Source organism: Balaenoptera borealis (genome assembly GCF_965194805.1).
Source record: "Balaenoptera borealis genome assembly, chromosome: 9".
NCBI classification, from domain to species: Eukaryota; Metazoa; Chordata; class Mammalia; order Artiodactyla; family Balaenopteridae; genus Balaenoptera; species Balaenoptera borealis.
In genome coordinates, this window is record NC_138873.1 from 115,649,764 (window position 1) to 115,677,384 (window position 27,621).

General features: G+C 34.8%; 1 protein-coding gene across 5 annotated transcripts in view; it reads right to left on the reverse strand.

Annotated features, from left to right (window-relative positions):
- The window catches only part of PHIP (PHIP subunit of CUL4-Ring ligase complex), a 125,522-nt gene that overhangs the window by 31,057 nt on the left and 66,844 nt on the right, over nt 1–27,621 (reverse strand). For 4 of the 5 annotated variants that reach the window (XM_082404959.1, XM_082404957.1, XM_082404956.1 and 1 more), the window contains 9 exons: nt 26,787–26,915; nt 25,124–25,349; nt 21,096–21,233; nt 20,133–20,316; nt 16,495–16,612; nt 11,138–11,278; nt 8,614–8,690; nt 5,755–5,986; nt 1,377–1,496 (listed from right to left, as the gene is read on the reverse strand). In XM_082404959.1, coding sequence (XP_082261085.1) covers nt 1,377–1,496; nt 5,755–5,986; nt 8,614–8,690; nt 11,138–11,278; nt 16,495–16,612; nt 20,133–20,316; nt 21,096–21,233; nt 25,124–25,349; nt 26,787–26,915 — 1,365 coding nt within the window. The remainder of the gene's footprint in view (nt 1–1,376; nt 1,497–5,754; nt 5,987–8,613; nt 8,691–11,137; nt 11,279–16,494; nt 16,613–20,132; nt 20,317–21,095; nt 21,234–25,123; nt 25,350–26,786; nt 26,916–27,621) is intronic. The other variant, XM_082404958.1, reaches the window with a different exon arrangement.

A 27,621-nucleotide genomic window follows, 5' to 3' on the forward strand; every position in this document is an offset into this window, starting at 1 on the left:
AGCTGAAACTGCAGAGAGAATTTAATGTCCTTTAAACTAAAAGAAATTCTAATATTTTGATTTTTTTCCCCTTCTTTTCCTCAAGCTGTCCTACTGTCACTTAATCATAACCATAGTGTTCTAAATAACATTAAGAGGTTAGGATAAGCAGTTATTTTTTGGCTTTTTGGTTTCACCATTTTATTTTTGGATTCAAAATAAGTTAATTTATATTGTATAATAAAGTAAGTTGTAACTAGGGGTCATGTTTAGTTGATTATTCACCTACTTTTATAGCAAGCAGTTTGTATAAATGCAGGAAACTTTAAAATGAAAAATATATTTTCATATATATTTTCACATATATTTTATCATTATAAAGAGAGCAAGGCATATATTTATCCTCATTTATGGAGGTCAAATTTAAGTGACTCCTGACTACCACCCTGGAGAACTGGTACGTGAATACAGCAGTCTGAGCCCAAGTGTTCTTCCCACGACACTTCCCACGATAAATAGTTGAGCTTGTTAAAAAATGCTGCTGGAATTTCAAAAAATGTTATTAAGTTCTTAGCAATATTTTGGGATACCCATTAGTTTACACACATTCATTCTATTCATTAATATCATTATTGCTCCAGCTGCCTGGAACTTTAGAGTTACTTACTCTTGCATTAAAAAGTTTTTGTTTTCCTTTTTTTTTAAAACTGTCAACTGCCACCTGTCACTTTCTACTGTTAGTGTGCTCTGCTAAAGAAGCCTCTATTTTAATTCCTAACTTACTACTATGAATCTACTGAACACCAGATAACCCTGCCTCTTAACATTTATGCATAAAACAAGGAGACATGAACTCCTGAGTGGAAAAGTTTGGTCTAATATCTTACATTTTCATTTCAAATTCACAAGAACATAGTCCAAAACGATGACCAACCATATTTTCTTAAAAATGAAATGATATTCGAATAGATTTTTTTTAAGATCTAAGAAACATATTATGAACATTATAGTTATTTAAATAAAATACTTTTATGAAATAAAATTAAATAAAAATAAAATGCTGAATTTTGTTTTTCCTTTACCATATAACTTAGGAAAAAGAAAACTGGCCATAAAGTCCTCTTATTAAAAAATACGTATTAGTTTTTAAAATGTCAACAAAACCTCTATTCTCTTACAATATTTAATTTGCTATTGCAATTTTTACAGTAGCCTCAAAAAAGATAATCAGTAAAGCTTTCCTCCTAATTTTCCTTTTTCCATATACAGATACAAATATGTAAAATGAGATACTTTATAAAACTGCTGCAATTTTCTAGAGTTCTGTTTCAAGAGCTATAAAAAGTATTTAGTTACTTGAATGAAACAAAGGATATTTTTTAAAAGTTAAAAAATACCTCATCACCCATTTGTGGCACAAATGGACATCTTCGGGGGAGAGTATCTGTAATCCATGTTGAAGGTAACCATTCTTCTAACGTCAAACCATTTTCCGTTAGTTCTCCCACAGCCAATCTCTAAGTGTAAAACAATATAAAGTAATATTATCATGAAAGCATTCATCTATCAATCTGCCCTTTAAAATAACTACAAAGGTAGTTTAAAAAATAAAAGGGGAAGGGATCTTTGTACAAAAATGTATATTAAGTATTAAAAACCTTACTCTGGGAAGATGGCAGCAGTGGCAGTATAGTTATATTCGATTTCTCCAAATCACTCCATAAAAAAAGAACTAGATAAACCAAAGCTCTACAGACAATATTCAAAACAAAACTAGGTGACAAGATATTCCCATAAACACTGAAGTATAAGCTCTGTCTCCTTTCTTTCCTCTCAAAATTCTATCAGTTTCATAAACACTCCATGTAACAGACCGAAGCATATTCGAGATTTTATTTTAAAAAATCCTAGTCATAAGCATGTTAGTAAGAACTAAGTAAGATATTCTCATATGGGCTGAGCAGTGCCAAGATACAGAAGGCTAACTGTTTCCATGGGCTGGGCATTATACTTCCACATAGCCCAAGAATATTCCTTTAACTCCTTTTAAAGTAGCCATTTCACACACAAGCTTCTAAAAAAATTTTTTTTTCAGATTTTTTTTTTTTTTCAAACAGAATGCTGTCGAGCCAGGTCTCTTACTTTTGTGAATAGGCCTTTGAGAAAAAGCTAAAATTTTCTGGTCACCTACAGGTGGCCATCATAGTCTGGATATTGGTACCTTAGACTTTGGAAAAATGGACTTTCTAAGAGCTGAAACCTAACATATGTAAGTAGAGACAGAGAAACTGCATGCAGTTGATTAAAAATGTTTTGGTTCAGTGTTTGTAAACTAAGATTTCTAAATTTTATTCTCTTGCGTTAAAAAAAAAAAAAAGGTGGTTATAAGGTAGTTATCACTGTGAGTTAATGAAAGTTCATGAAAAGAAAAAAGGTCATAATGGGTGTCGAGAACACTACCTGCAGCAGGTATGCTGTAGTTGCTACTTAATACTCATTTTCCTATTAACTCTTCTTCCTATTAACCACCTTTGTTTGTGTTTCTCAGTTAAGCACATCAGGAGAACTCTCTCTGGAGAGTAAGGGAGGGGTAAAGGACTTTGGCATTTACTATACGTGAGATGGATCCATTGGAGAATTTTACGCAGAAGAGTGATAGGATCTGACATATTTTAAAAGGATCACTCTGGATGCATCAGAGCAGGCATCTGCAAATTATGGCCCATGGTCCAAGTCCAGCCCACTATCTTCTTTCATAAATCAAATTTTATTGGAACAAAGCCATACCCATTCGTTTATGTATTGTCTAGGGCTGCTTTTAGGCTACATTGGTGGAGTAGCTGGCCCTCTACAGAAAGTTTGTTGATCCCTGCTTTAGAAAACAGAGCCTAGGGGGATGAGGGTAGAAGCAGGAAGAGAGATGGAAGGCTACTGCAGTAATACAAGTGAGAGTTCACGGTAGCTCACACTAGCATGATAGCAAAAGTGGTGAAAACAGTCAAGTGCTGAATGTATTTAGAAGACAGAGCCATGATAATAATTCCCTGATGGACTGAATGCGGAATGAGAGAAAAAGAAGAATTACAGGGTTTTGGTGTAAACAACTGGAGTTGTCACTGCTGAGCTGAGGAAGGCTGAAGTGCAGCACGTTAGAGGGGAAAGCTTAGAAAATAAATTTTGTTATGTGTTAGATTTGAGATGTAAAACCACATGACATGTGAACAGTTATTTTATCCACAAGTAGCTAATGAGTAGCCAGTACTGTTATGCACTGAGCACATCACAGAGTGAGATCCACAGATCGTATCCGTCTTACATATGGTGAGGTGTTCAGTTAAAGTGTCTGAAAAAGGTTTCCTTTGACTTAGTAAAAAGAAAGAAAGGTCGGAAAAGTCTAAAAACTACTTATTCCAGCCTCAATATGAACTATTAATACGCTAAGGCAAGCATTTCTTCCCAGAATGTCGATTAGGATAGCTAACAACTCTTACACGAGAAGTAATCATATTTATAACTGTAAGACTGTGGCATAGACAAGAATCATTATGATAAACATTATGACAATTCCTCAACAATTCTTGGGGAACCTAGAAGTTTTGGTTAAAGTAGATTTCTGTCAGTTAGTACTTACAACCACTTAGGGGATAAAATGCATTGACATGTCTCTAAATTTCCAGCCTCATGCATTGCGATTTCTTTAATTTTGGAGATACAGGTAACTGATTTATTTCCTTTCTATCCATGGATATTCTTCTAGGTCCACCTAAAAGTTTATTTCTTCTGGAAAGCTTATGTGAAACTCTAAGATAAGATGGCCCCATTTGGTTTCTGAGTTATTATCTATAAAATTACTTTGCCAATCAAACATATTTTATCATGTGATATTTATTCTATTTTTTTGGGGGGGGATTCAAACAACTTGTTAGTCACACATTGTTTCTGGAGCAAGTACTACGTCTTACACTTCTTTTTATCCACTGTATTGCTTTATAAACTGCAGGCACCAGATAAAGATTCATCGCTCTGATTTCCAGAGCTCCTAACAGCATAAGGGATATATGTCAGATAATATCTGAGATAACTTTACTATATCTCTCGAGAATTCTATTTTTTAATAAGCATTTTCTATATTTGCCTAACTGGGTTTTTTTTTCTTTTTTTGCTTAATTCAAACAATCATATGGAAAATATTTTCATTTTTTTCATAGACGCAATAAATATCAACTAATTAATGATGTCTCAGTTACTTTTCAGCTCTACAACTCCATGCGTAAGAAGGGAAATATTGTGTTTACTTGAGATAAGACGACTAAGGAATAAGAACAATTCTATCTACTGTTAGATTCACTGATAGGCTAACAACAAACCATGTGAACAAAATCCAAATTACAGGGAGTAGTCTGTAACATCCTAACTTTATGCTATTTAAAATCTGTCCCACATAAATTTAGTGGCAGACAGACCCTGGGGTAATACTTTAAGCAAAACAGTGAAATGAAAGTACGCCAAACATTAACAGTGGATCCAAATGTAGCATGTGTGAAGGAGCCTGAGGTATTAGTTTATGGATAATCATCAAATAAAAGGGGACCAGGTGAAGTAAACTGCACTCCTGCGACAAAAGAATTATGTGAGGTAACAATGCAAACCTCAAAAGTTCATCAGAACTGTCTTGAGATGAAAAAAAAGTTTACCTCATTAGCCAGATACATGGCTAAATCAGTTTTATCTGTCTACTATGTAAAATAATGGGTCAGCCTACATTTATCATCACTGACAAGGAAGAAGAGAAATACTGTGGCTAATGTGTGGTACTCTCTTTGGTAAATATTCCCTAGACAAAGGCAAAGGAGGTGACAAAAAGGATAGTAGGCTGAGGAATGCAGATTAAAGTAACCCATAATTATAAAGCTGAAACAAACAAGAACTCAATGGATGCAGATAAAATAAACACTTAAGACAGAAGTAGTCTTAAAATTTTTCAAAGCTCTCTAAAGATAAAGACCCTACCGTCTCCCTAGTATTTAATTCTACAGCTAACAACTTCTATTTAATTCTAAAAATGGCAGAGGTTTTAAAAAAAAATCTTCCATTTGTTTAACCAAATGTGCCTCGAACTTATAGTCTTCTGGGGAATACAAAACGTGTCCCTTGTATTTCATTTACTTTAGAGCAAAATTTAAACAGTTCTTGTTTTTAAAGTATTCCAACTCCGTAACAGCTAACAGATCTTATTCACATAACATTCATCTCTTGCTTTCTCTGATCTGTCTCAAAGTATCCACAGACTAAAGACGTAGTAATCAAACCAGTACTATTGACCTAATAAGGACTAGTGATGGCTCACATACTCTGTAAATTAATGAAGGCTTGTTACCACAGTAGTATTTTCAGCAGTAACAGTTAATAAAGATGGTTGAAAAGTAAAGGCAATTAAAAGACTAATAAACTGTGTGTTTTGTAGCATTAATTTTTTTACATAAATAAACAAATCCCACTGGAGTCTCAAGAAAAAGATCTGCTCATGTTATACGATTAAATGCTCAATATTTACAATATGGTAATTCTACAAGTAAATACTCTCACATGCTAAACATTTAAAAACTTGAGGAAACTAAAGAGATCTTAATATATTTTATTTTACTACTGTGTACTTCTGAGTTTTTTCTATTATTTGCTGGTACACTTGAAAAATGTTTATGTTCATCAGCTGCACTTTTAAAATGCATGCTTTGTTTTTATAGAAAACATATATATATATATATATAAATCAACCTTTTGTTTTCTTTCTTTGGGCTTCTTTTTCTTTGGTGATACTGGTCCATCTTTTTCTTCATTTACTTTCTTTCTTTCTTTTTTAATCTGTTTCTGCTTCTGTTTTTCAGATTCTTCTTCTTCATCTGAACTGCTTTCTGCTTTCTTGGTTTTATGCTTAGGAATTTTCTTTGGTGGCTGCAGATTAATTCCTGCATCTGCTGTCCAGTCAGAATAATCACTGGAGTAGTCACTAGAAGGAAAGAAGAGATTTAAAAAATACACAGACAAGATACACTTTAAGACTTTGTTGTATGAAAATGTAAAGAAAGATCATAATAAAAAGTAATGACAGAACAGTACATACTAAATGAACTAAAAGTATTTCCTAACTTTCAACTCATCTTCTCAATAGTTTCTTAAACGTCTGTAGGCTTAATTTACTTAAGTATCTCCAAAAATTTTTAAGATAAATAAGGTCATAGTGCTAGTTAAACAATGAATTTAAGTACCTTCTATGATTTTAGCAAACATACAGATTTCTGAGTGCTGCATGTGTTCAAAATATTGTGGAGTATACAAAAATGAGGAGCACAGCACCACTTTCCTCAGCTCTAGCAACAGCAGAAAGATAGCCCTAGGTAGCACAGGAGGTACTGACACTGAGGAAGAAGCATAGGGATTCCTTTTTGAGGGCAGGTGGGCCCCTTGACACGGGAACGCCCACGGTAGAGCCCTGGTGCCTTCACGGTAGCTAGATACCGAATTGGCAGGGCCAGAAGTCCTCCTACCCAGCGGGAAGGCTGTGCCTGCCAACTCTGCACGGCATCTCCAGTGTACACCCTAGGTGTATCTTATGCTTCAGAGCAAAGTAAGATTCAGAAAAATACAGGCCTAATATTTTATGTATCACTACCAATCGTGTTTGCCTTTGGCTGTATCTCACTGGAAACTCAAGCTTTCTTTTCAGTTTACCTTCAACAGACTTAAGTTTTACTAAACTGATGTTGCAAAATAAAGAATCCAATTATGTTATCTTCTGTTTTAATTTTAGTACATGAGAATATTTCATTACTTGATTTTATAGTTTTATAAATATAATTACCTTAATGGAATCTAAATTATACTATGTTAAAATCAATAATCAGGTTGTCTAGATTTACTGATGTATATATCCTCACTCCTCTAAACATATTGCTGATAACACTGAAGGCATATTTTTCTGGAGTTTTATTCTACTACCTTGTCCCTCTGGCCCAAGTGTCCTTTATGGGCAATTTACCCGTTATCTCCCTAAGAATAATCATCACAGATAACAATCAAATAATTAAGGTGTTTTCTAGTATGATTTCATGACTTCATCTTAAAACTTAAAATGATTTTGAAGAACTTAAATAAAAAATATTTTCTGACACTACTCTGGATACGTGGGAACACATCTGCAAGGCAAATAGCTACCTAGCTATCCTCTACTTAGGAGCATTTATTTACTCTAACCCCAGCCATGGTCACTGTAAACGGCACTCGCCAAATTCTCACTGTTGTTACTCTCTGGAGCACTCAGCTCTCACAGAAAATCTGCTGCCGCCAGCACGGACTACAAACCCCAGAGGTCTATGTACTTTACAACAATTTCCCCAACTGCTGAAGCCAACACTGCTTTTTCAAAACAAGAACCTCTATGTTGTTTCATGGTTTGAGATACAGGCATACCTTGTTTTTACTGTGCTTCATAGACACAGTGTTTTTTACAAATTGAAGGTTTGTGGCAACTCTGCACTGAACAAGTCTATCACTGCCACTTTCCCAATAGTATTATTTTTAGATTAATGCTGTTTTTAAATGTTTAATTATTTTTTTTAGACGTAATGCCACTGCACACCTAACAGACTACAGTACAGTGTAAACATAACTTTTATATGCACTGGGAAAACAAAAATTCGGGTGACTTGCTTTACTGCAATATTCTCTTCATCGTGGTGGTCTGAAGTCAAACCTGAGATATCACCAATGTATGCCTATACTCTATTTCCACTGCTGAGCCAAAAGAAAGTGAGTTTTCCTTCTACTGTCTTGTTTCAGATACAGAAAACCACCAGACATAACAATGAACACTTGCATATCATTACTGGGAGCAACTACTGTGGAAATAGGAAAAGTCCATGATAAAAAGAGGTGAAGAATTCTTAAATACAGCCTCTTGGTTTCTTTGGCAATTTTAAGAGCTAGTGCTGCCAGGGAATAAGTATCAGGGGCTAAACATAATTACCATTCCCAAAGACTCTACCTCTTTCTTGCTACTAAGACCTCGCAAGGTCAGCCAAGGCCATCAAGCCCTGTAACAATGTGAATCACCAGTAAGTAGAAAGAGCTGAAGGAATCCTCGCTTACGTGATCAAATGGGGTGGGAACAACAGGAAAAAGGGAAAGTTTATTCTCATTGCTGGAAGAAAATATTATTGCTGGAAGAAAATATTATTATTATTAGTCCATTAAAAAAGACAGTTAATTCTAAAAAATCTCATTACTTTCATAATTTAATGCATAAATATTTCTCAAAGCCAGTAATGAAGCTAGCTTGTGGTTCAGTATTACAAATATAACAGCATTCAGAAGATAAAATATCAACTAAGAAAAAGTTAAAAGCATCATTTTGTAGATCTAGTTACAATATCCAAAATTTTTTTTCTACTAGAGAAAACATGTCAAAGGAAATCTAAATTTTGGACAACTACAAAAAGACTCTGAAGAAAGATCAATTTTAAACCCAAAGGGACTCTGAAATATGTTTCTGATAGAAAGGATTTTAACATTAAGAATCAAGGCAGCTTTCTAAAGAATTAACATTACATTTGGAAGAATAAAAATTCATTAAATTACCTAGAACTGCCATCACTGTGCCACGCTCTCTCTTCCTCTTCGGACGTTCCACCACTGACAGCAACAACTTCACCTTCCTAAGAGATAGTTAATACATATTTTATTGTATAGCTTTACAGAATAACATTCTATGATTACAGAAAATGTCAGTGATATCTAATAGTATGAATCATATTAGGATATTTATATTAAAACCTGATTTAAGTTAGTTATAAAACACAGGTCTCATATTTTTATACAAAAATTATTGAATGTATCCAAATATTAAGTGTATCCAAGGATAAAATACTTATTAATACTGGATTCAGAGCAATCTCTTGGGTGGATTAACATTTTTTAAAAAAGCCTCATAACACATCTTCTAGACTGGGTGATACCAAATTAATATTTGATATCAACTTTACTTCTTGGGCCTTTTTTAAAATTTAAGTCTTCTTTTTCTATAGATGCATTGAGAAACTTAAATTTAGGAACTTTTATGTTTTTATTATTAAAATAGCTTTATCATATAAAAAAAGGATATTCCAACTCAGGTATTATTTTATACAAATGGAGAGGATTAAAAACTACCCAAACACTCTGATTTCTCTTTAGTAAATATTCACTGGTTAACACAGGATACTACCTGTGAAGCCATTTTCTTTATAAAAATTGGTTTTTTTTTTTTTTTTTTGGTCACAAAATCTTGCTCCAATAAAAATACCAGCTCACATTAATTAAGCTTTTAGTATATGTCAGAAACTGTTCTAAGCACTTTGTATATATCATCCCATTTGATCTAGACAAACAGTGCTGGTGATAGGAAATCAGTCATTTAAATAAAAGAAACTAAAGCTTAAACAGGCTAAGAAATTTACCCCAGGCAGCATAATTAATAAGCAGCAAAGCCTATTTTGAACTCATGTCATTTTACTTCAAAGCTCAGACCCACTCTACACAAGAATGGTTCAGTGTTATTAACTGCTGGGCACATCCAGATCATTTTTCACGAGGATAATGAAATGTATTTTTTTACTAATTAAATGTTATATCTTGGGGAGAAAATTTTTCCTGTTTTGATGGCTTAAAAATGAAGAATGTATTATATAACTGTTCCACAGGGCTTTGAAAACTAGGCAAATATGAAAAGATCAAAATCCAGAGTAAATTTTATTTAGCAAATTTAATCTTTGCTCAATATAACTGAAAAAAAAATCTGAACAAGTGATCTGATTATTCCCACTCTTAGTATATTACTTCTTTAAAGGGGGAGAACAGAAACATAATTCTACATTCTAAATACAAAATAAAAAGGTACTATATGGAAGTACAAATTATTTGAACCAAAAACCCAGGATTCTTTCATTTTTAACTAATATATTGTGCCAAAGGTGATATTCTTTTCTTATTATTCTCCTCTACAAATATAAGGCATAAACAAATTAGTTTTGAAGACAAATCAAAGAATTAGTAGAATTTTCTTATGTAACAGATGTACCTGGAAATACATTTTGAGCTGAATTAATATTTTTAAAATTTTATAGAAACTTAATATCTAAAAGAGTAATAATACTATAAATCTTTCAAAAATAAAGAAATATTTTATAATGCAAATAAACAGCACACATATATTTTACATTCTGTGGCATATTAAATTGTTATGTGTCAAGTTTATATAATGAGTATATTTTATCTTTTTTGCCAGATTGAACGTATCATTTTGTTCTGGCCATACAAGGACCTGAAAACACTGGAGACTAACTTTTAAATTATGGTTAGAATACTCTCGGTTTGTGCTAATATTGCCCTGTCCATAGAGAATATATGTGGAGAATCCCCATACATGTCTACCACTGCAAAATGTAACATGACTTCAAAAACGTGTAGCTGTCAACATCTCAGACCATAGAGTCTCTGACTTAACTGTGAGTGAAGGGGTAATAGGGCAAGTGGGACAGGGGAAGGAAGACCATTGTAATTGCTAAATAAGACTGATTTGTGACTGCAAATGGATTCCCTTTGCTGAAAGAATATATAATTTAGTAGGGACAATGATATTTATGGAAATAATTACACATAAGGAATATTTTAAAAATTTACATTGCGAAAGCTATAAATTGGTACAGAGATTAAAAACTAACCAAAATTGTCAAATGTCTACTGATCAGTTATAGTTACAGACTAGAGTTTCATGGTAATATTTCAAAAACCTGGCTTTGGAGTGAAAGGAACATGGGTTTAATCCCTGCTCTACCATTTAATAGTTCGGTAAATGTGTAATCTAAACATCTTTGAACTTCAGAGCCCTCAAAATGGGAATAATTAATTCACATGCATTTGTTTTGTGGACTTGAGGTTATGAATATCTGTGCCATGCCCAGAACACACACTACGGTCCTTCAACTATCACTATCATTTTAAGACCTAGACAAACCATGTTTGAGCTACATCTATAAATATAACAATGAATGCAAAGAATAAAAGTTACATTAAAAAAAACAAGTAAAAATGAAAACAGAAATCTATGAGTGTGCTGAGCTCTCACATCTGAAGAACTAGTGCCATTTTCTATCTCTTCTGAAGGTCTGGGAGTCTCTTCCAATGCAGATCTCGTACGATAATTGTGTTGGTTTGCTTGCTGCTTTTTGGATTCTCCAAGATCCAGGAAATGTTCATGAGTATGATTCTGGAAAAAAGTAAATTAAATTTATTTAGAGTATGCTTAAAGAACGCCTTTTACTTTAAAAGTTGTATTTTTTAATGATAAAAAACCCATTCATATTTAAGATATCCCATAAGTAGACTAGACTACAGTACCAGCTCAAATATTTTAACATTAAGTTAAAACACAGGTTTATGATATGTTGAAATTCACTTGCTGATTGATAGGTTATAAAAACTTTTTTTTTCTGATGAAGATTCATAGTAACAGACTAAGGCTAACACTGAACTCTCCTGTATGCACGCCAAACCTATAGAACAGATGTAAGAACGAGGACCACAGACTGTGAGGCATGTATAATAAGGCAGAGGCAAACTAGAAAACAAAATGGTGATCACAAAGCTAACCAATCACTATGAGACTTGGATACCAGGTGACTAGCTCTCTCTTCTGCTGCAGGCAAATGTGAGAAAAAAGTCTTCTGCAGCAGATGAGAAAACAACTAAGACTGATCAAAATAACTTAAAGTCCAACATGGTTACAGAGATGAAAAGAACTCAACACAAGAATTTACACCTGAAAAAAACCCAACTTGTGAATATAAAAAAATAGAAGCAAAATACTAAAAACTACCTTCGAAAAAAAAGACTGACATCAGACTTATACATACAACATATCATGCAATAAATCATACAATAAGAAAAAGGAACACTATCTTTAAAGTGTGGGCAGAAAATAATTTTGAACCTATTAGTTATATTCTCAGTCCTTTGAACCTATAGTTATAGCCTCACTTTTTTTTTTTCCTCTTCTCATTAACTTTGTCTTAATGGATCTCAAAATTCTGTGACAGATTTCTGGTCAAGTTGTTTCCATTAAAACGTACTGATTTAAAAACTATTAAGTTAAAACTGCCACATACAGAAAATCAAATGGTCCACAAAACATTCTCCATTTCTTCAAGGTTTTATGACGCATTGTTATCAATCAGTCTTTTACTATTCAGCTTAAATGGCTGATCGAGAAACAGTCCTGAGACAGTTCTTCCCCCACTGGTTAAGACTGGGGTGCCCGGTACTGGCGATAATATTCATTTAGCCCTCTGAGCTTTCTGGGCAGACGTGGTGACCTTGCCAGCTCCAGATGCCTTCTTGTCCACTGATCTGATGACACCGATAGCAACTGTCTGTCTCACGTCATGAACAGCAAAGCGACAGTCAGAGGAGCTCTCAACACACAAGGGGGCTTGCCAGGAACCTATCAACAGGGCAGGCAGCACCACCACCTTTCAAGAATTTGAGGCCATCTTCCAGAAGCCCCTTCCCAGAACAGTGACCAATCTTCTCCTTCAGGTCAGCAACCTTGCAAGCTGTGTGAGCCGAGCTGTGGTACAATCCAGCACGGGTGCATAGCCAGCACTGACTTAGCTTGGATGGCTCAGGATAATCATTTGAGCTGTGACGCTGGCTGCTTCCATCATTCATGGCTTATTTTTGCTGTCAGGAAGCACAAAGCTATTATGGCGAGCAGCTCTGACAGACACGCTCTTGACACTGAGGTCTACATTGTCTCAGAAGAGCTTCACCCAAGGCTTCACGCGCACTTCAACAGACTGTTTTTTTTTTTAAACTTCAGTTGTAATGACGACTGAGCAAAGGTGATCACATGCCAGATTTGAGAACCCCAGTCTGCAACTGGCCCACAGGGACAGTACCCATACTACCTGGAGAGGCAGGCACCAAAGGCTTGTCCATTAGACAAGTGGGTGGCAGGATGCCATTCAGAGCTTTCAGCCGCATGGTTCACTGGCACTGCCATCTTTACAGGGGACTTTCCATCCCCTGAACCAAGGCATGTTAGCACTTGGCTCCAGCATGTTGTCACCATTCCAGTAAGAAATCAGCATAAGCACTACTGTCTTGGGGTTGCAGACAGCTTCCCTAATGTAGGTGTTGATTCTTTAATTTCCTCTTAACTCTTCTGGCTGTAGGGTGCTCAGTGGAATCCATTTTGGCAACAACAAACAAAAAGTCTAATATTAGTCAAGTTCAAGTTCATGGGATTCCCTTTTTCTCTCCAGAAACTTTCAGAATATTCTGTTTTAGATATTTTCAAATCTCACTATAATGTGCTTAATTGAGGTTTTAAATTTAGTTTTGTATTATTTTCTTCCTTATTCTAGTTGGCACGCCATGCATTTGCTCAGCTAGAGATTAATTCTAGGAAATTTTTCCCACTCTTTTCTCTCTCTGTATATTTTTTCTTCTTTGAAGACTCTTACCAAATAAAGCTTTTTTTTTTTTTACTATGTACTTCTAATCTGTGTATATATGTGTGTATACAACATACACATGACATAAACATACACATACATGTTTTTCACATTTCCCTCATTCTCTCCATCATTTTATCCCTTGTTGATGCATTCTGAAGAGTTCTTCAACTTGACATTCCAGCTTGTTAACTTATTTTTCAGTGTTTTGTATTCCTCTATTCAACCCATCCACTGAGTTCTCCATTTCAAAGACAAGATGTTTCATCCCAATTTCTCCAACAGAACCCTCTCCAAAACAGCTTGCTGCTACATCATGTTTCCAATATCCTCTCTTATCTCTCTCAGAATAATATGCTGTGTTGAGTATCTGAGTATGTTTGGCTCTGGTTTCACAAGTGTATTGGGTGGCACTTGGGAAGGGAGGGAAAAAGAAAAAATCCAGGTCTTGCCCTGTCTCCTAAAAAAGATTCTGTATGTGTATGGGGGGATGGGGCTGTGTACCTCAAGACCTATAATACTGCAAACCTGAGTTCAACCAGTCTCTGTCTCTCCATCACCTCCACTCTCCAGTTCCCTCCCCACAGTCTTGTCACTTCTTCCCTGCACTTTACCTCTACTCTTGCTGGGGCTGTTAACTTGTAAAAGCCAAGTGAAATAAAATACATTTTCACATACAAGGATACAAGATTTACTCCACACAGATTCTCTCTACAAGAATTACTGAAGGGTTCTGTAATTTTGCAAAAATTTGGGAAAATATGTAAAAGGTGTAAAAAAGGAAGTAATATTCAACTATAATCTCATAAGCTTTGAGTAATTTATTGTTAAGAGTGTAATGGATCTTGCTTCTTTCATTTAAATATTATTTATCTACGCAAATCTATTTCATTAAAAAACTGCTTTTTGTTTCATTTTGTAAAGCTTTATCCACAATTTTGCATTTCATTAGAATAAATTCCAAGTCAAAGAACATGTTTTTAATGCCTTAATATATAATGCATAAGAAAAAGCTGGTTGTCAACCAACATCTGTTCCCCGCTTCTTGCACAGAAAATGAAATTTTCACTGTCAGAATTTCATGTGACTAAATTCTGGCCAATGGGGTATCTGGCACAATGTTGCAGAACAACTTCAAAAAACCTTCCTCAGGAGAGCGTATGTACCCTCTGCACCTTCCTCACTGACATGATCTTCCATCCTGCAGCCTTATATGAAAATGCTGACATCTTGGGGCATGAAGTCAAATTCACACATAAGAGAATCAGAAATATTTAAAGAACTTCAGTTCTCAACACAGAGGGCATCAAACCAGACCTTGACCACCTACCGAGGCTTTTAATCAGAGAGAAATACATTTCCCTCAAGGGGAATAAATAAATATTTAAGAGAAATTAAGTAAATTTAAGGCACTGTAATTTGGGGACCAAGCCTATTGTCAAAAATCAACTTTATAATTGCTTTCTAAACAGTTTTTTTGTATTAATTTATACAACCCCCTGCACAGTTAGTACCCTCTACTATTAGAGGAAAAAAAATAATGCAACTCTGAGATGAAAGGTAGCATCTCATAACTTGTACATCTGTGATTATCAATAGGAGGTGCTTTCAAACCTTTCTCCAGTCTCATAAAATTTGAAAAACAAAAATGAGGTCATGTTATAAACACTACTTTCCCACTTGTTTTTTTTCACTTAACAAATACATCATGAACGTTTCTCCAAGGCAATGGAGTGAGCTCTAACTCATTTCTTTAAAAAGCTGTAGAGTATTCCATGGGTATATATATGTCATGACATCCTACCTTTCGTCCACCAATAAACACTAAAGTTATTCCAGTTTTTGCACCAGAGACACTACAAATATCTGCATGCACACACACGTGTATACATTCACATCAATTCTTTTCTTTCTAAAAAAATAGTCTTCGAAGTACCACTACTGGATTAAAAGATAAGCATATCCTTTTAATTTTTACAGATATTACCATATTCCATCCATAAAAGTGGTAGCAATACAAGCTCACAATCATTATATGAATTATGTCTCCACATCCTTGGATTCAGAGCAAAGGATACCAAAAAAAGGGTATGCTTTCCAGACACCATGAAAAAAACCACCACCACCAACAACAACAACAAAAACCTAAAAAAGAAAAGATTATTTCAGATTATACTAACAGAAACTGTAGCAGTGTAGGGTCCTACTGATGCCAAGGTATGATACCCTTAGTAAAGGAAAACATAAAATAATAGCAAAGGACTACTTGAGTCCTTCAAAGAGTCACAAAACAGAAAGAGGGAGCTGTAATAAAGGAAACTACTTTAGAAGGTCTGAGGAACTCAAATAAGAGGAAGGAGCACAAAGCTGGGTCTAGAGAGCCGTCAACCCTTGACACTCAAGAAGGTTAAGTACGTATCTCTCCCAGATTAGGGCATAACCAATTGAAATCTACTGGACTGAAAAGTTTTTCCAGAGTAGGATGACAGACAAACCAACAGGGTAAACTAGTAGGGACAATTTACCTATCTTAATGGAGAAAATGAGAACTATTATTTATAGCAGCATAGCTGACTTAATTACCTGCAATAACAAATAGGTGCAAAAACAGTAAAAAAAAAAAAAAAAAAAAAGTGTAGGACAAAAAACAAAACCAGAACACTGTTTTACAGTGTGCCACCAATGGCAGAACTAAAAAAAAGATTTTGCTTAGGCTTAAGGTATAATTTATTAGATTTAACAGGCATATTACAATTGGCATTTGGGGGAAAGGTATGCTAGAAAGTAGGAAATGTAATATTAAAGATTTAAAGATAATCCAAAGATAATCGAGAATTAGCTATGTTAACTTTATTTCACTAGTTAAATATCCTGTCTACAATGCTAACATCTTTAATTACAAAAAGGCCTTAAAATGGTCACTGTACTTATGAAGCAAATATTAAACATCAAAGTAATTACTATTTACCTTTGAGACAGTGGGCATTTTATTCTCTTTTGGAACTGTGAAGTGTTTTCTTTTCTCTTCTGATCTGTAAGTCTTTATTTCTTCTTCTCCCTTTGCAGTTCTCCATTCTTCTTGCCTACTGAAAGAGAATTAAAAGCCACATATAATCTATAATGTTTATAACTGATTTCTCCCCAAAGGGAATGTTAGGTATCAGAGAGGGGATGTTACTCCTGATGCCTTCTTTTCAGATGAGGCATGTGATAAAGATTTCTGAGTTTAATTTCATAGATTGTGAGCTCTGGACATTGAGCATTAAATGACTGGAATACTGGAAAGACAGACTCTGTCCACTTGAACTAGATACTACGTTTCTACTATAGTATTAGGCAAATAAAGTTTTAGGATCTGGGAACACAGTTACTCCTAAAGTAACTGCTCCAAGGATTAAAAACAGAATTTATTTATTCTTCAAAAATTATGTCAGTGTTGGGCTTATGCTGTGATAATCTTATGTGCCATACAGATAGCTGGAATTAAAAAAAAAAAAATAAGGCACAACAGACCCTTGAGGTAGAACTAACATTAACTCCCGAAGCCCTGAAAGAACTACATTCTCTCCAGTGAAAGGCAGGTCAGGCTTCAGCCACTGAAAAAACTTCAACTCTATCCAGGTATGAAGCTGAATTTGAGCAACAGAAGTTTTGAGGAACATTAACTGTGAACTTTAATTTCATGGAACCTGAACTCACAAGGACAACACAATTCTTAAAAAATTTTAATTCCTTAAAACTTTAAGGTTTTTGAACTGGAAGGGTATTTAATCTTTGAACTTTAATTTTTCCCTGGAGATATCACATTTGGAAGGGAGTTAAAATTCGAACCTGGAAGAGCTCTATAATATTGATATTTTATTACTTGGGTATATTAATGTTGTCATTTTATACTTAATTGCAGAATCTCTAATGTGGCTGGTCATGATTCTGAATAGAAATGAGTGAACTTGAATCTTGTGAAAAGAATGCCCTTGGATTTAATTTTGTTTGTTCTTAATTTTTTTTTAAATTAAACTTTTTTATTGAGATAACTGTAGGTTCACATACAGTTCTAAGAAATAATACAAAGAGGTTCCTTGTATCCTTTACCTAGCTTCCCCCAATGGTAATATCTTGCAAAACTACAGTACATCATAACCCGGATCTGGATATTGATACAACCCACTGATATTCAGAACTCCCTAGTTTTACTTCCACTCATGTGTCTGTGTTTGTGTGTGTATTTGGTTCTCTCCAAGTTTATCACATGTGTACGTTTGTGTATCCATCGCCCCAGTGAAGATACAGAAAGAACATTTCCATTACCACAAAGATCCCTTGCGGTGCCCTTTTAATGATCATATCCACCTTTTTCTCCTCCTCCTCAGTCCTTCCTCCCCACAATGTCTAGCAACCACTAATCTGTTCTCCATCTCTATACTTTTGTCATTTCAAGAGTAGTCCATAAATGGATTAATACATAACCTTTGAGATTGGTTGCTCACCATAATTCCCTGAAAATTCAATCAAGTTGTGTATCAACAGGCTGTTCCTGTTTAATGCAGTCTTATTCTGTGGTGTGGATATACCATAGTTTGTTTAATCATACACCCACTGAAGGACATCTGGGTTGCTTCTAGGTTTTGGCTATTACGAATAAAGCTGCTATACATTTGCGTACAGGTTTTTGTGTGAAAATAAGTTTAATTTCTTTGGGATAAATCCCCAAACAGTGCAATCAATGGATCGCATGATAGTCTTATGTTTAGGTTTTAAGAAAAAAATGCCAAACTGTTTTCTGGAGTGGCTGCACCATCTTACATCCCCACCAATGCATGGAGGGGTCCAGTTTCTCCACACCCTTCCCAGCATTTGGTGCTGTCACTGTATTTCAGCCATTCTGATAGGTACAAAGATTATTGCACTGAAGTTTTAATTTGCATTTCACTAATGGCTAATGATGTTGAGTATCTTTTCATGTGCTTATTTGCCATCTGTATGTACCCTTTGATGAAATGTCTGTTCATAGCTTTTGCCCAATTTTCTAACTGGATTGCTTTGTTTACTGCTGAGTTTTGAGAGTTCTTTATATATAATAGATATTAATCCTTTGTTGGCTATGGGATTGGATTTAATTTTAATGCAAAGTTCCAGGAAGGGTGAATATCCTTTGAAGTAATGGCCACAGCCTCGCTGGACCATATGCTCAATGGTCAAGCTCAAAGAAAAAGAGATAAAAAGGTGACGAATATTTGGAGAGAAACAAATCTTCCCCACTGTTCCGTGTGCAGGGACCTCCACCACCAACGAGCAACCCACTCCTGGACTCTGTTCACCTCCTTACTCATTCTTCTCTAGGGTAGGAGGAGTGAACTAATTAATTAGGATGCTCTAGAAGGAAAATCCAGCTTAGCATGGCCCAGTTCTATGCCCCGTTTGCCATGTATACATTCTTCTCTGCACTTTAAAGAGGCAAACCAGCTGCCTCACATGAGGAGAAATACCGTGGCCCAGTGGTACCTTTCGTTGGGGTTCAGTATTAGGAAGCGCACATTCATGCAGATAAAAGTCATGTTCTTCACAGCCGTATGAATAATAAAATATTCTCATTTCCTGTCTTACTCTTTTGTGTTATTTTTTACTCCTTCAGAACTATTTTTAAAATGATGGGTATTATTTATTGCACCCTCTTCAAACCTTAACATTAGAATTAAAAAGTAGACAGGAACGCAGCTAAAAATATACTAAGAGAGTTAATTTCTTATTAAGAACATCTGGGTGTATTTGTCATCAGATAAAGTTATGGTTCAAATTCAAGCTTTAGGTGCATAATCCTAAAACCTAACACAAATTTGGGTGTTGTCCAATCAAAAAAGCATAATATATATAAATATTCAGATTACAAATATTTTTAATTATATAATTACTCTTATCTTTTAAGAACTAGGAAATCCTAAAATCAAATTTGATCTTCCTATGTTTTTTATTATAGTACAGTATTATAATATATAGTCAGTATTAGTTGGGGCTTATATGGACCTCATTCATGAGTATTTCATTAATAAAGAATCAAAAGGAATTGGATATAAACGTCCCTCATAGCAATGACCTTGAGAATAGGATTACATAAAATCAATACTTTTAAATTTACATATGTATACTTTTAAGTATAAAAAAGAATTATTTAAAAATACTTATATAATCTATTACCAATAAATAATATAATGTATTTTCACTATGCCTCTGAATGATGTGGTCTGAATGACTAGTAAAATCCATAAAAAACTAAATTATAACAAACTATGAATGTGTTTTAAGATACAGTTAAACAAGACAAACCAAGATTTAAATATGCTACTCAGTAAAATCTCGTATTTGTTCAAGCCAAATTTATAATCCCCCCCCATTCACCTTAACACTCCCCCCATATCATTTATATGAATCATCCCAGAAAGGGACATATACTGAAATTTAACTTTTCTCCAGAGTCATGAAGAGTTTAAAACATTAGCTCCGCAGATAAATTTAAAACAAATTAGAGCTAAAAAGGCACTCAGAAGACTGTAATTCAAAATGAATACAAACAACTGTGGTACCTAACAATTCATAATTCCCCTTCCTTACCTGGCTACACCAGCTGATAGCTCAGGTACTACCACCCTTCGACTCCAAGCTACAAGATCCCGCTCTGTGGCTATTTCACTTCTTGGTGCATTACTATGCATTTGCCGTACACCTTCGATTTGACCACTACGCCTCAGTCCTACATTAGGTGGTGAATGAACCTCTGAGGTAGAACTTGTAGAGCCTAAGTGAAAAAATTAATACAGTAAGTTCTATTTAGAGACACTTCTCCATTAGCTTCTAACAGGACACACACACACACACACACACACACACACACACACACACACACACACCCACCCAACCACCCCAGGGGGAAAAAATCCATACTATCTTCCACATGAAACTTCACAGTGCTGTGGCAAATAATCACATCACCAAATTAGGAGCTAAACCACAAGCAAAAGCTTAATGAAAACAGAACGTGGTTATTCAGTTGACTAGATAAGTTAATGAATCATGACTATGGACTGTTAAGCTCCAAAGATGTAAAACCTAATATTACTTAAAAAAAATTGCCCACTGTGTATTTTTGGGAAAACTATATAAGAAGCAAAAACAGACACAAACCCAAGGACATTTATGGTTCATAAATTTGCTTTAAATTTTCTCTAAAGTTTAATAATATACAACAACAAGGATGGTGAGATGTTCGAGAATGTGGCTTTGAATGTATTCCATAAATAATTGAATAAATTTATTTTTAACATGTTTCTAAGTTATTCACGTTTATTATAGGAAATTTGGAAGAATATATACATTAAAAAACTCATTGTCCATAGTTTGAAACCTTATATTAAGAATATTTTTTTAGGTCATTAAATACTCTTCAAAAACATGATCATTTTGGCAGCCTAATATTTCATGTAATGGATTTACCATATTTGTTTAATCACTTCTCTACTGCTGTAGGTTTAGACTGCTTCAGTTTTTTAAATATTTCACTTAAGAATCACTGCTTACCTCTACTTAAACGGCTGGTATTACTGATACCTGCTTCACCAGAACGTCTCAGGTCTTGCTCCTGTTGCAGTCTTTGAATCATACTGTCCAGTGGGCTGATCTCCTGGTTTGCTTGCTGACTTAAAACTTGGTTCAGTCCTATGTAAACCACAAAAATGCTAAGGATACTTCAAACCATATTACTTATCAACCTCACTTTGAGTCCAGAATTAAACATAAATTCTGCTTGAGTAAGACCTAAAATGAGCAACTGTGAATGATGGGAGAGAGAGAGAGAGAAAAAAAAAAGGAAACATGCCCCCTTCAATCTTCATTAAAAATAATGATGATGATGATGACATAACTTTTACTTAGTGTTTACCATGATTCAGGTACTCCCATAATCATTACAATACCACAATCCCACAGGTATTATTAATTCCACTTTATGGATAAGAAAATCAAAATAACTATTCAAAGTCATATATCTAGTAAGTGGCAAAAGAAGGATTTCATCTTAGATCTTCTTTTAAAAAAGGCAAATCTGATTACCCACTTTCTCAAAAAGCTTTACTGCTTCATTCATCAAATTCTTGAGTGCCCATTATGTATTAGGAACTACGCCAAGAAACTGAGGATCCAGTGGTGAATAAGATACATCACGGTCCCTGACCATCAGGGAGCTAACATTCTAATGGGGAAATTGAATGATAAACCCATACACAAATGCAGATTGTGAAAAAATGTTGTCAACATAAAGAAGGTGATGAGATAGAGAAAATGGGGAAGGAGAGAAATGGGAACTACCTATGGTGAGTCAGAAAAGTCAAAGAAGCCCACTTTGAAAAGGAAGCATTTGAGTGAGACTTGAAGAAAAAGAAGAATTAGTCACTCATGTGAAGAGCTAGAATACACTCTGGACAGAAGGTAAGAGCTGGTACAAAAGCTCTGAAGTAGGGAGGAACTTGGTGTATCTGAACCCATCCTGCTTTTCCAACATCAATTCTCACCCACACCAGTGATATGAGACTACCTGACTCTTTTACTCTCCTAATAGGATATACACCTTTATGCTTTGGAGCTTTTGACCACTTCAAGTACAAATGTGATAAATGCTAACATCCTTCAAGCACCAAGAGAAATGGCATCTCCATATTTCCTACATGAAATCTTTCCAGACTACCCCTGAAACACCTAATACAATGAAATGCTATGTAAATGGTAAATACAATGTAAATGCTATGTAAATAGTTCCCTGCAAGTAGCAAATTCAAGTTTAGCTTTTTGGAACTTTCTGGAGTTTTCTTCCCGAATATCTTCTACACGGGTTGGTTGACTCCACAGATGCTGAATCCAGGAACACGGAGGTCCGACTGTGTACATACCTTAGTACTCAGCCCCATACAGAAAGGAAGCCCACTACTTAGTTCTTCAAAAGCATGAATTGTGTTATCCATCTTAATATTCTAATTCTAAATCTAGAACAATGTTAGGCATATAAAGGTGCTCAATCCTGCTGAACAAATAAGAAAATGTATGTTATGAGATATATGAAAGGCATTGCCACAAGAGGAGAGAAAACAGCAATTAATATCGGGTGTGTGGGAATGTAAGCAAGGACTCGATGAGATCAGACTTTTAGAGTGGGTTAGTAAGATACAAAGTATATTCTGAAATGAAGCAGTAGTAGTATGAAGGTATAAGAAAAGAGGAAATTACGTGTATTAAGCACATAAGGTTATTTCATTTCTTAAGAGAAAACTAAAATTCAATGAGATAAAATAACTTGACCAAGGTCACAAAGCTAGAAAGTGGTAAAAGTGAACAGAGGTAAAAATTAAAATGCCTATGGATGCCTATTTCCTGGTATACTGGAGAGAAAACATCTCATGTTTGAATCTGATATAGCTCAAGTTTACAACTGAGAAAACATTTAAAGTGTATTGTTCAGTGTAGATATAACAAAACTGCACTCAAACCCAACTTATTACAATATCCAACATGTATGTTTACCTAACTCTATTTCCCCAAAAGAATTTTACTACAGATCTAGATTTGCAAATAGAAATATAATTAGAAATGATGCTAAAGTTTTTTCAAAAAGTATTTTTCTTTTGTTCTATTTTTGTACCTGGCGAGTCAAAAATAATGAAGGAAATGATATTTACCCTGAATTCTGTGAACTACTAGAACACTTAAAAATTCTGTGACTCACTCTGAAGCCATAATTATTGCTCTGGGTTCTCTTGTACCCCAATACTATAACTGGTGTCTTTCATTTTCAAGATCAAGTCCACTTGTTACTCTAAGGGCAGCTTGGCATGGAAGAAAGAACAATGCACTGGGAGTCAGAGCTGGATTTGAGTCCCTATGATTCCGTGTACTTTAACTTGAACAAGACATAATGTTGTTAAATTTTCATTTTCTCAATTTTTAGAATTGGGATACCACAGATAAAAGGATTAAATGAGTGTTATTTATGAAAGCCCTTTAAAAACTGTTAAATGAAGGGAAGAATAATCACGATAATTAAGTAGCGCTGATATTTTAATAAATGAGTCCTTTTCTTATTTCCCTGTCCCTGAAAGCTCAGCCTAGGTACCTGACTGAGACCTGGGAAAGATCTGAGTCTTGCCAGTTCCCCACTAAGGGAATGAAGACATTTATCTTAATTTCAGTCCTATGACCAAGACTTCTCTAACAATTGTGAATTCTCTAATCTGAACGCCTGCCTAGATTTCTCAAATCCTGCCTTTTCTTAGATTGAGTTCATGCTGTGTCCACGTACTGAAACATTTTAGTTTCACATACTCTAGATTCTTCATTATAATTTCACATGCCCAATCCTTTAAGAAAATAAGAGATGATTGATTTTTCTGTGCTGCTTACAGAATCTGAATTCATTATTTAAAAGTTAACTCATTATATATTACATCCCATATATGTCCTTCATATCTACTTAGAAGTTTTGCCCATTTATGCTAGTCGAGAACCTAAACTATTTTCATAAACATTTTCCTAGTCTAAAATATAACAAAGATTCATAATTGCAAAACTGGTTTAACTTCCTTTACAGTCCTTCCATTATTTTCACTTAATAAATTAGTGCTACTCTTCTTGCCAAAAGCAGGGAAGAAGCCTGTAGACCCTGACTCCATTTCAACTCCCATTCGATTCTTCAACTAATTCAACTTTCACCCTCCATTACTTCACCCTCCAAAACAGCATCACTTTTCATTCCTATCTTTACTTTTCTTAAACTTTTAAAAGTTGATCACTTCTTAAAACAATCGTTAACGTGAACAGACTATCTAGTCTTTTATTACTATATTATTATTATGATTATTTATTTATTTATTTGGCTGTGCCAGGTCTTAGTTGCGGCATGCGGGATGGGATCTTCGTTTGTTGCATGCAGGAGCTTTCAGTTGCCACATGCGAACTCTTAGTTGCGGCACATGGGATCTAGTTCCCTGACCAGGGATTGAACCCAGGCCCCCTGCATTGGGAGCGCAGGGTCTTAGCCACTGGACCACCAGGGAAGTCCCCTAGGCTATCTAGTCTTATTCTCTCTCTCACATCATACTATTATTATTCGCTTTAATAATTTATCATCATTTTTAACTATGTATTTGTTTACAACTGTTTACTAATCTAACTCACTCCACGAGAGCAAGGATTGCATCTGTTTACTTCACTGCTGAATACCGCAGCTTAGCAAGTGCCAGCGACAGAGGAGATTCACAATGTATGCTACTGAATGAATAAACAAATGAACTGACTCATCTCATACCAAATACAGACTTACCCTATTAGTCCTCAGAAGGTTATAAATAGATACAGACCAAAATTATTGCTTTAAACCTCCAATGCTTCTTAACTGCCTTGCAATACTTAAGCATTATTCAAAGAACTTTAAAGAAGTATAAATATCATTTTACTTCTCATTTGTTCAAAACAATTAAAAACAAAGTTCTACCCACTTATCAATTTTATAAGATTTCAACAGGAAAAGGAAGATTTAGCATGGACTTAAAATGAGCATCTACCTGAGGAAGTTACCCCCATCTGGGGGATGAGCTGCTCCTCCCTGCAATTTTCACGACCAGGAACTAATCTCTGGTATCTTGATGGATGAGGGTTACCATCGACATCAACCAAAAAAGGCGGCGGCATGAGATGAGGTGCTTGCTGCGTCTGTTCATCTAACACAAAATTGTTGGCATCACGGATGAGGGGCCGGTAATCACTGTGAAAGAACATCTGATCTGCTATCTATAAAAAGAAAGGCCCATAAAAGATTGGACAAAGAAAAATTTATCATTATAGATTTCTAATGGAAGGCAAACATTTTAATATAAATCATGGTATTAAACAATAATATAAAAGAATATTTTCTTGAATTAACTGTAAATAAATCTTTGTATGTTCTACATTAAATTTTATGATTAGAAAAGTAGCTGCTTTGACTTGAGGACACGGGGAGGGGGAAGGGTAAGCTGGGACAAAGTGAGACAGTGGCATGGACATATATACCATATATACACTACCAAACGTAAAACAGATAGCTAGTGGGAAGCAGCCGCATAGCACAGGGAGATCAGCTCGGTGCTTTGTGACCACCTAGAGGGGTGGGATAGGGAGGGTGAGAGGGAGGGAGACACCAGAGGGAAGAGATATGGGGACATATGTATATGTATAACTGATTCACTTTGTTATAAAGCAGAAACTAACACACCACTGTAAAGCAATTATACTCCAATAAAGACGTTAAAAAAAAAAAGAAAAAGAAAAAGAAAAATAGCTGCTTTGAAGATTCCCTGGAATAGAAAGAGACTATATTCATAAAAAGAATTAAAAAAACATTAAAAATAAGTTACATAATTTCAAATTAAATGGTAAAATTAAATCTAGGCATAAATCTTTCAGCAGTACTTTGACTTTCCCAGGGCTATCATGCTTTATCTTATCTTTAAAATTACTAAATATGGTAATTATTTGTTTTAGCACTTTGCAACGAGAAATCAATTTATTCTTTGAATTAAACTCTTTAATGAAACCACTCATACAATTTAAGAAAATCCGTAAGTATACAGTAAGCATGGTTTATATAATAATAATGTAAAAAATTAATGACATGATTTTCTAAGAGAATAAGCATTTTCTCTAAAATTTCTGAAATAATATAAAAATTATTAACATGAACTCATACCTGACACATCTGTAACTTTAAATTTTATCATTTAATCTGGAATTTCTTAAACCTGAACTCTTCAGTTTTTACTATGATAACCTTTTAAACAACTCTACCACAAATAAACCATTTAAATCTTTTAGTCACTAATCTCAGATAGGGTCTTTAATATTTAAAAATATTAACTACCATCACAGTAGTCCATACATTTTTTTGAGAACCACATAAAAGCCACAGAACTGTACCCCAGACAAATGCATATTCTCCATATAAGTAAAACATTTTACATAATTTCAACGAATCCCTCTCTATGGACATCTCCAACACCCATCTTATATACCCCAACCTAAAAACTGCAATCTAGACCTTTCTGGCAGGCTAAGTAAAAGGTTATTTCTTCTGAAATATAAAGATTATTATCACTTCCCTCCCCAAAATACAACCCCTAAACATCTATGGATTTAAAAACAAACAAACAAACAACTATAAGGAGAAGACATATAGTCATTGTACTCTACCTTGTCATATTTGCTACTGGAGCCAAAGCCAAAAATTAAAAGATGTCCATGAGAGTCTGTGCATGCAAAATGCTGACCATCAGGAGAGCATTTGCAGTCAAATACTGCACCATGTCCTTGGCCTTCAATCTGAAATGTATTTAACCAACAATCAGAAAACTGCCATTAAAATATAAAGAACTGGCTGGTCACTATTGTTACTAAAATTCTATGATAAAAGATACGTAAGTATATATCCTAATGAAGTGAAGATATAACAAACACAGTATAGTAACAAAATTTGTGAATATTCATGAAAAGTGCCAGATTAAAAGCCTTGAAAAACAACGTATTATCTTTATCCATAGACCAGACACAAGTCAGGAAATAAAACACCACCATTCTCCCCCACCCATAGTTCTGCTTCATGTCTTTAACCCAGATTTAAAATGTTAATTGCGCCTTACAGTCCGTCTTATCTGCATTTAATCAAGCCCTTTCAGCAAAGGCTGACAATGTGGAGTAACTGTAGCGATTTTTGGGTAACTCTTCAAGTAATAGCCAGAGATCACTGCTCACAAGACACTAGATTTTTCTTTTTGGTAATAAATTCCCTTGATGGTCTGACTCATTTTTTAAATGGTGAATTTCAAAGGTTAAAGAAAAGGTTTTTTTTACCTGATAATTGTTTTCTGTTTTCCAGTTCCATTAATCCAGAACGAATGGGTTTCTCCCTGCAACCTGTCAATCAAACAGAGGTGGCCAATCACCACTCTGAATTTTTTTGCTCTCAGTGCTTCTTCAGACTATGTTCCAGTTGAAAACTTCTTTAGCAGTGTTCTGAAAGAGGTAAAAA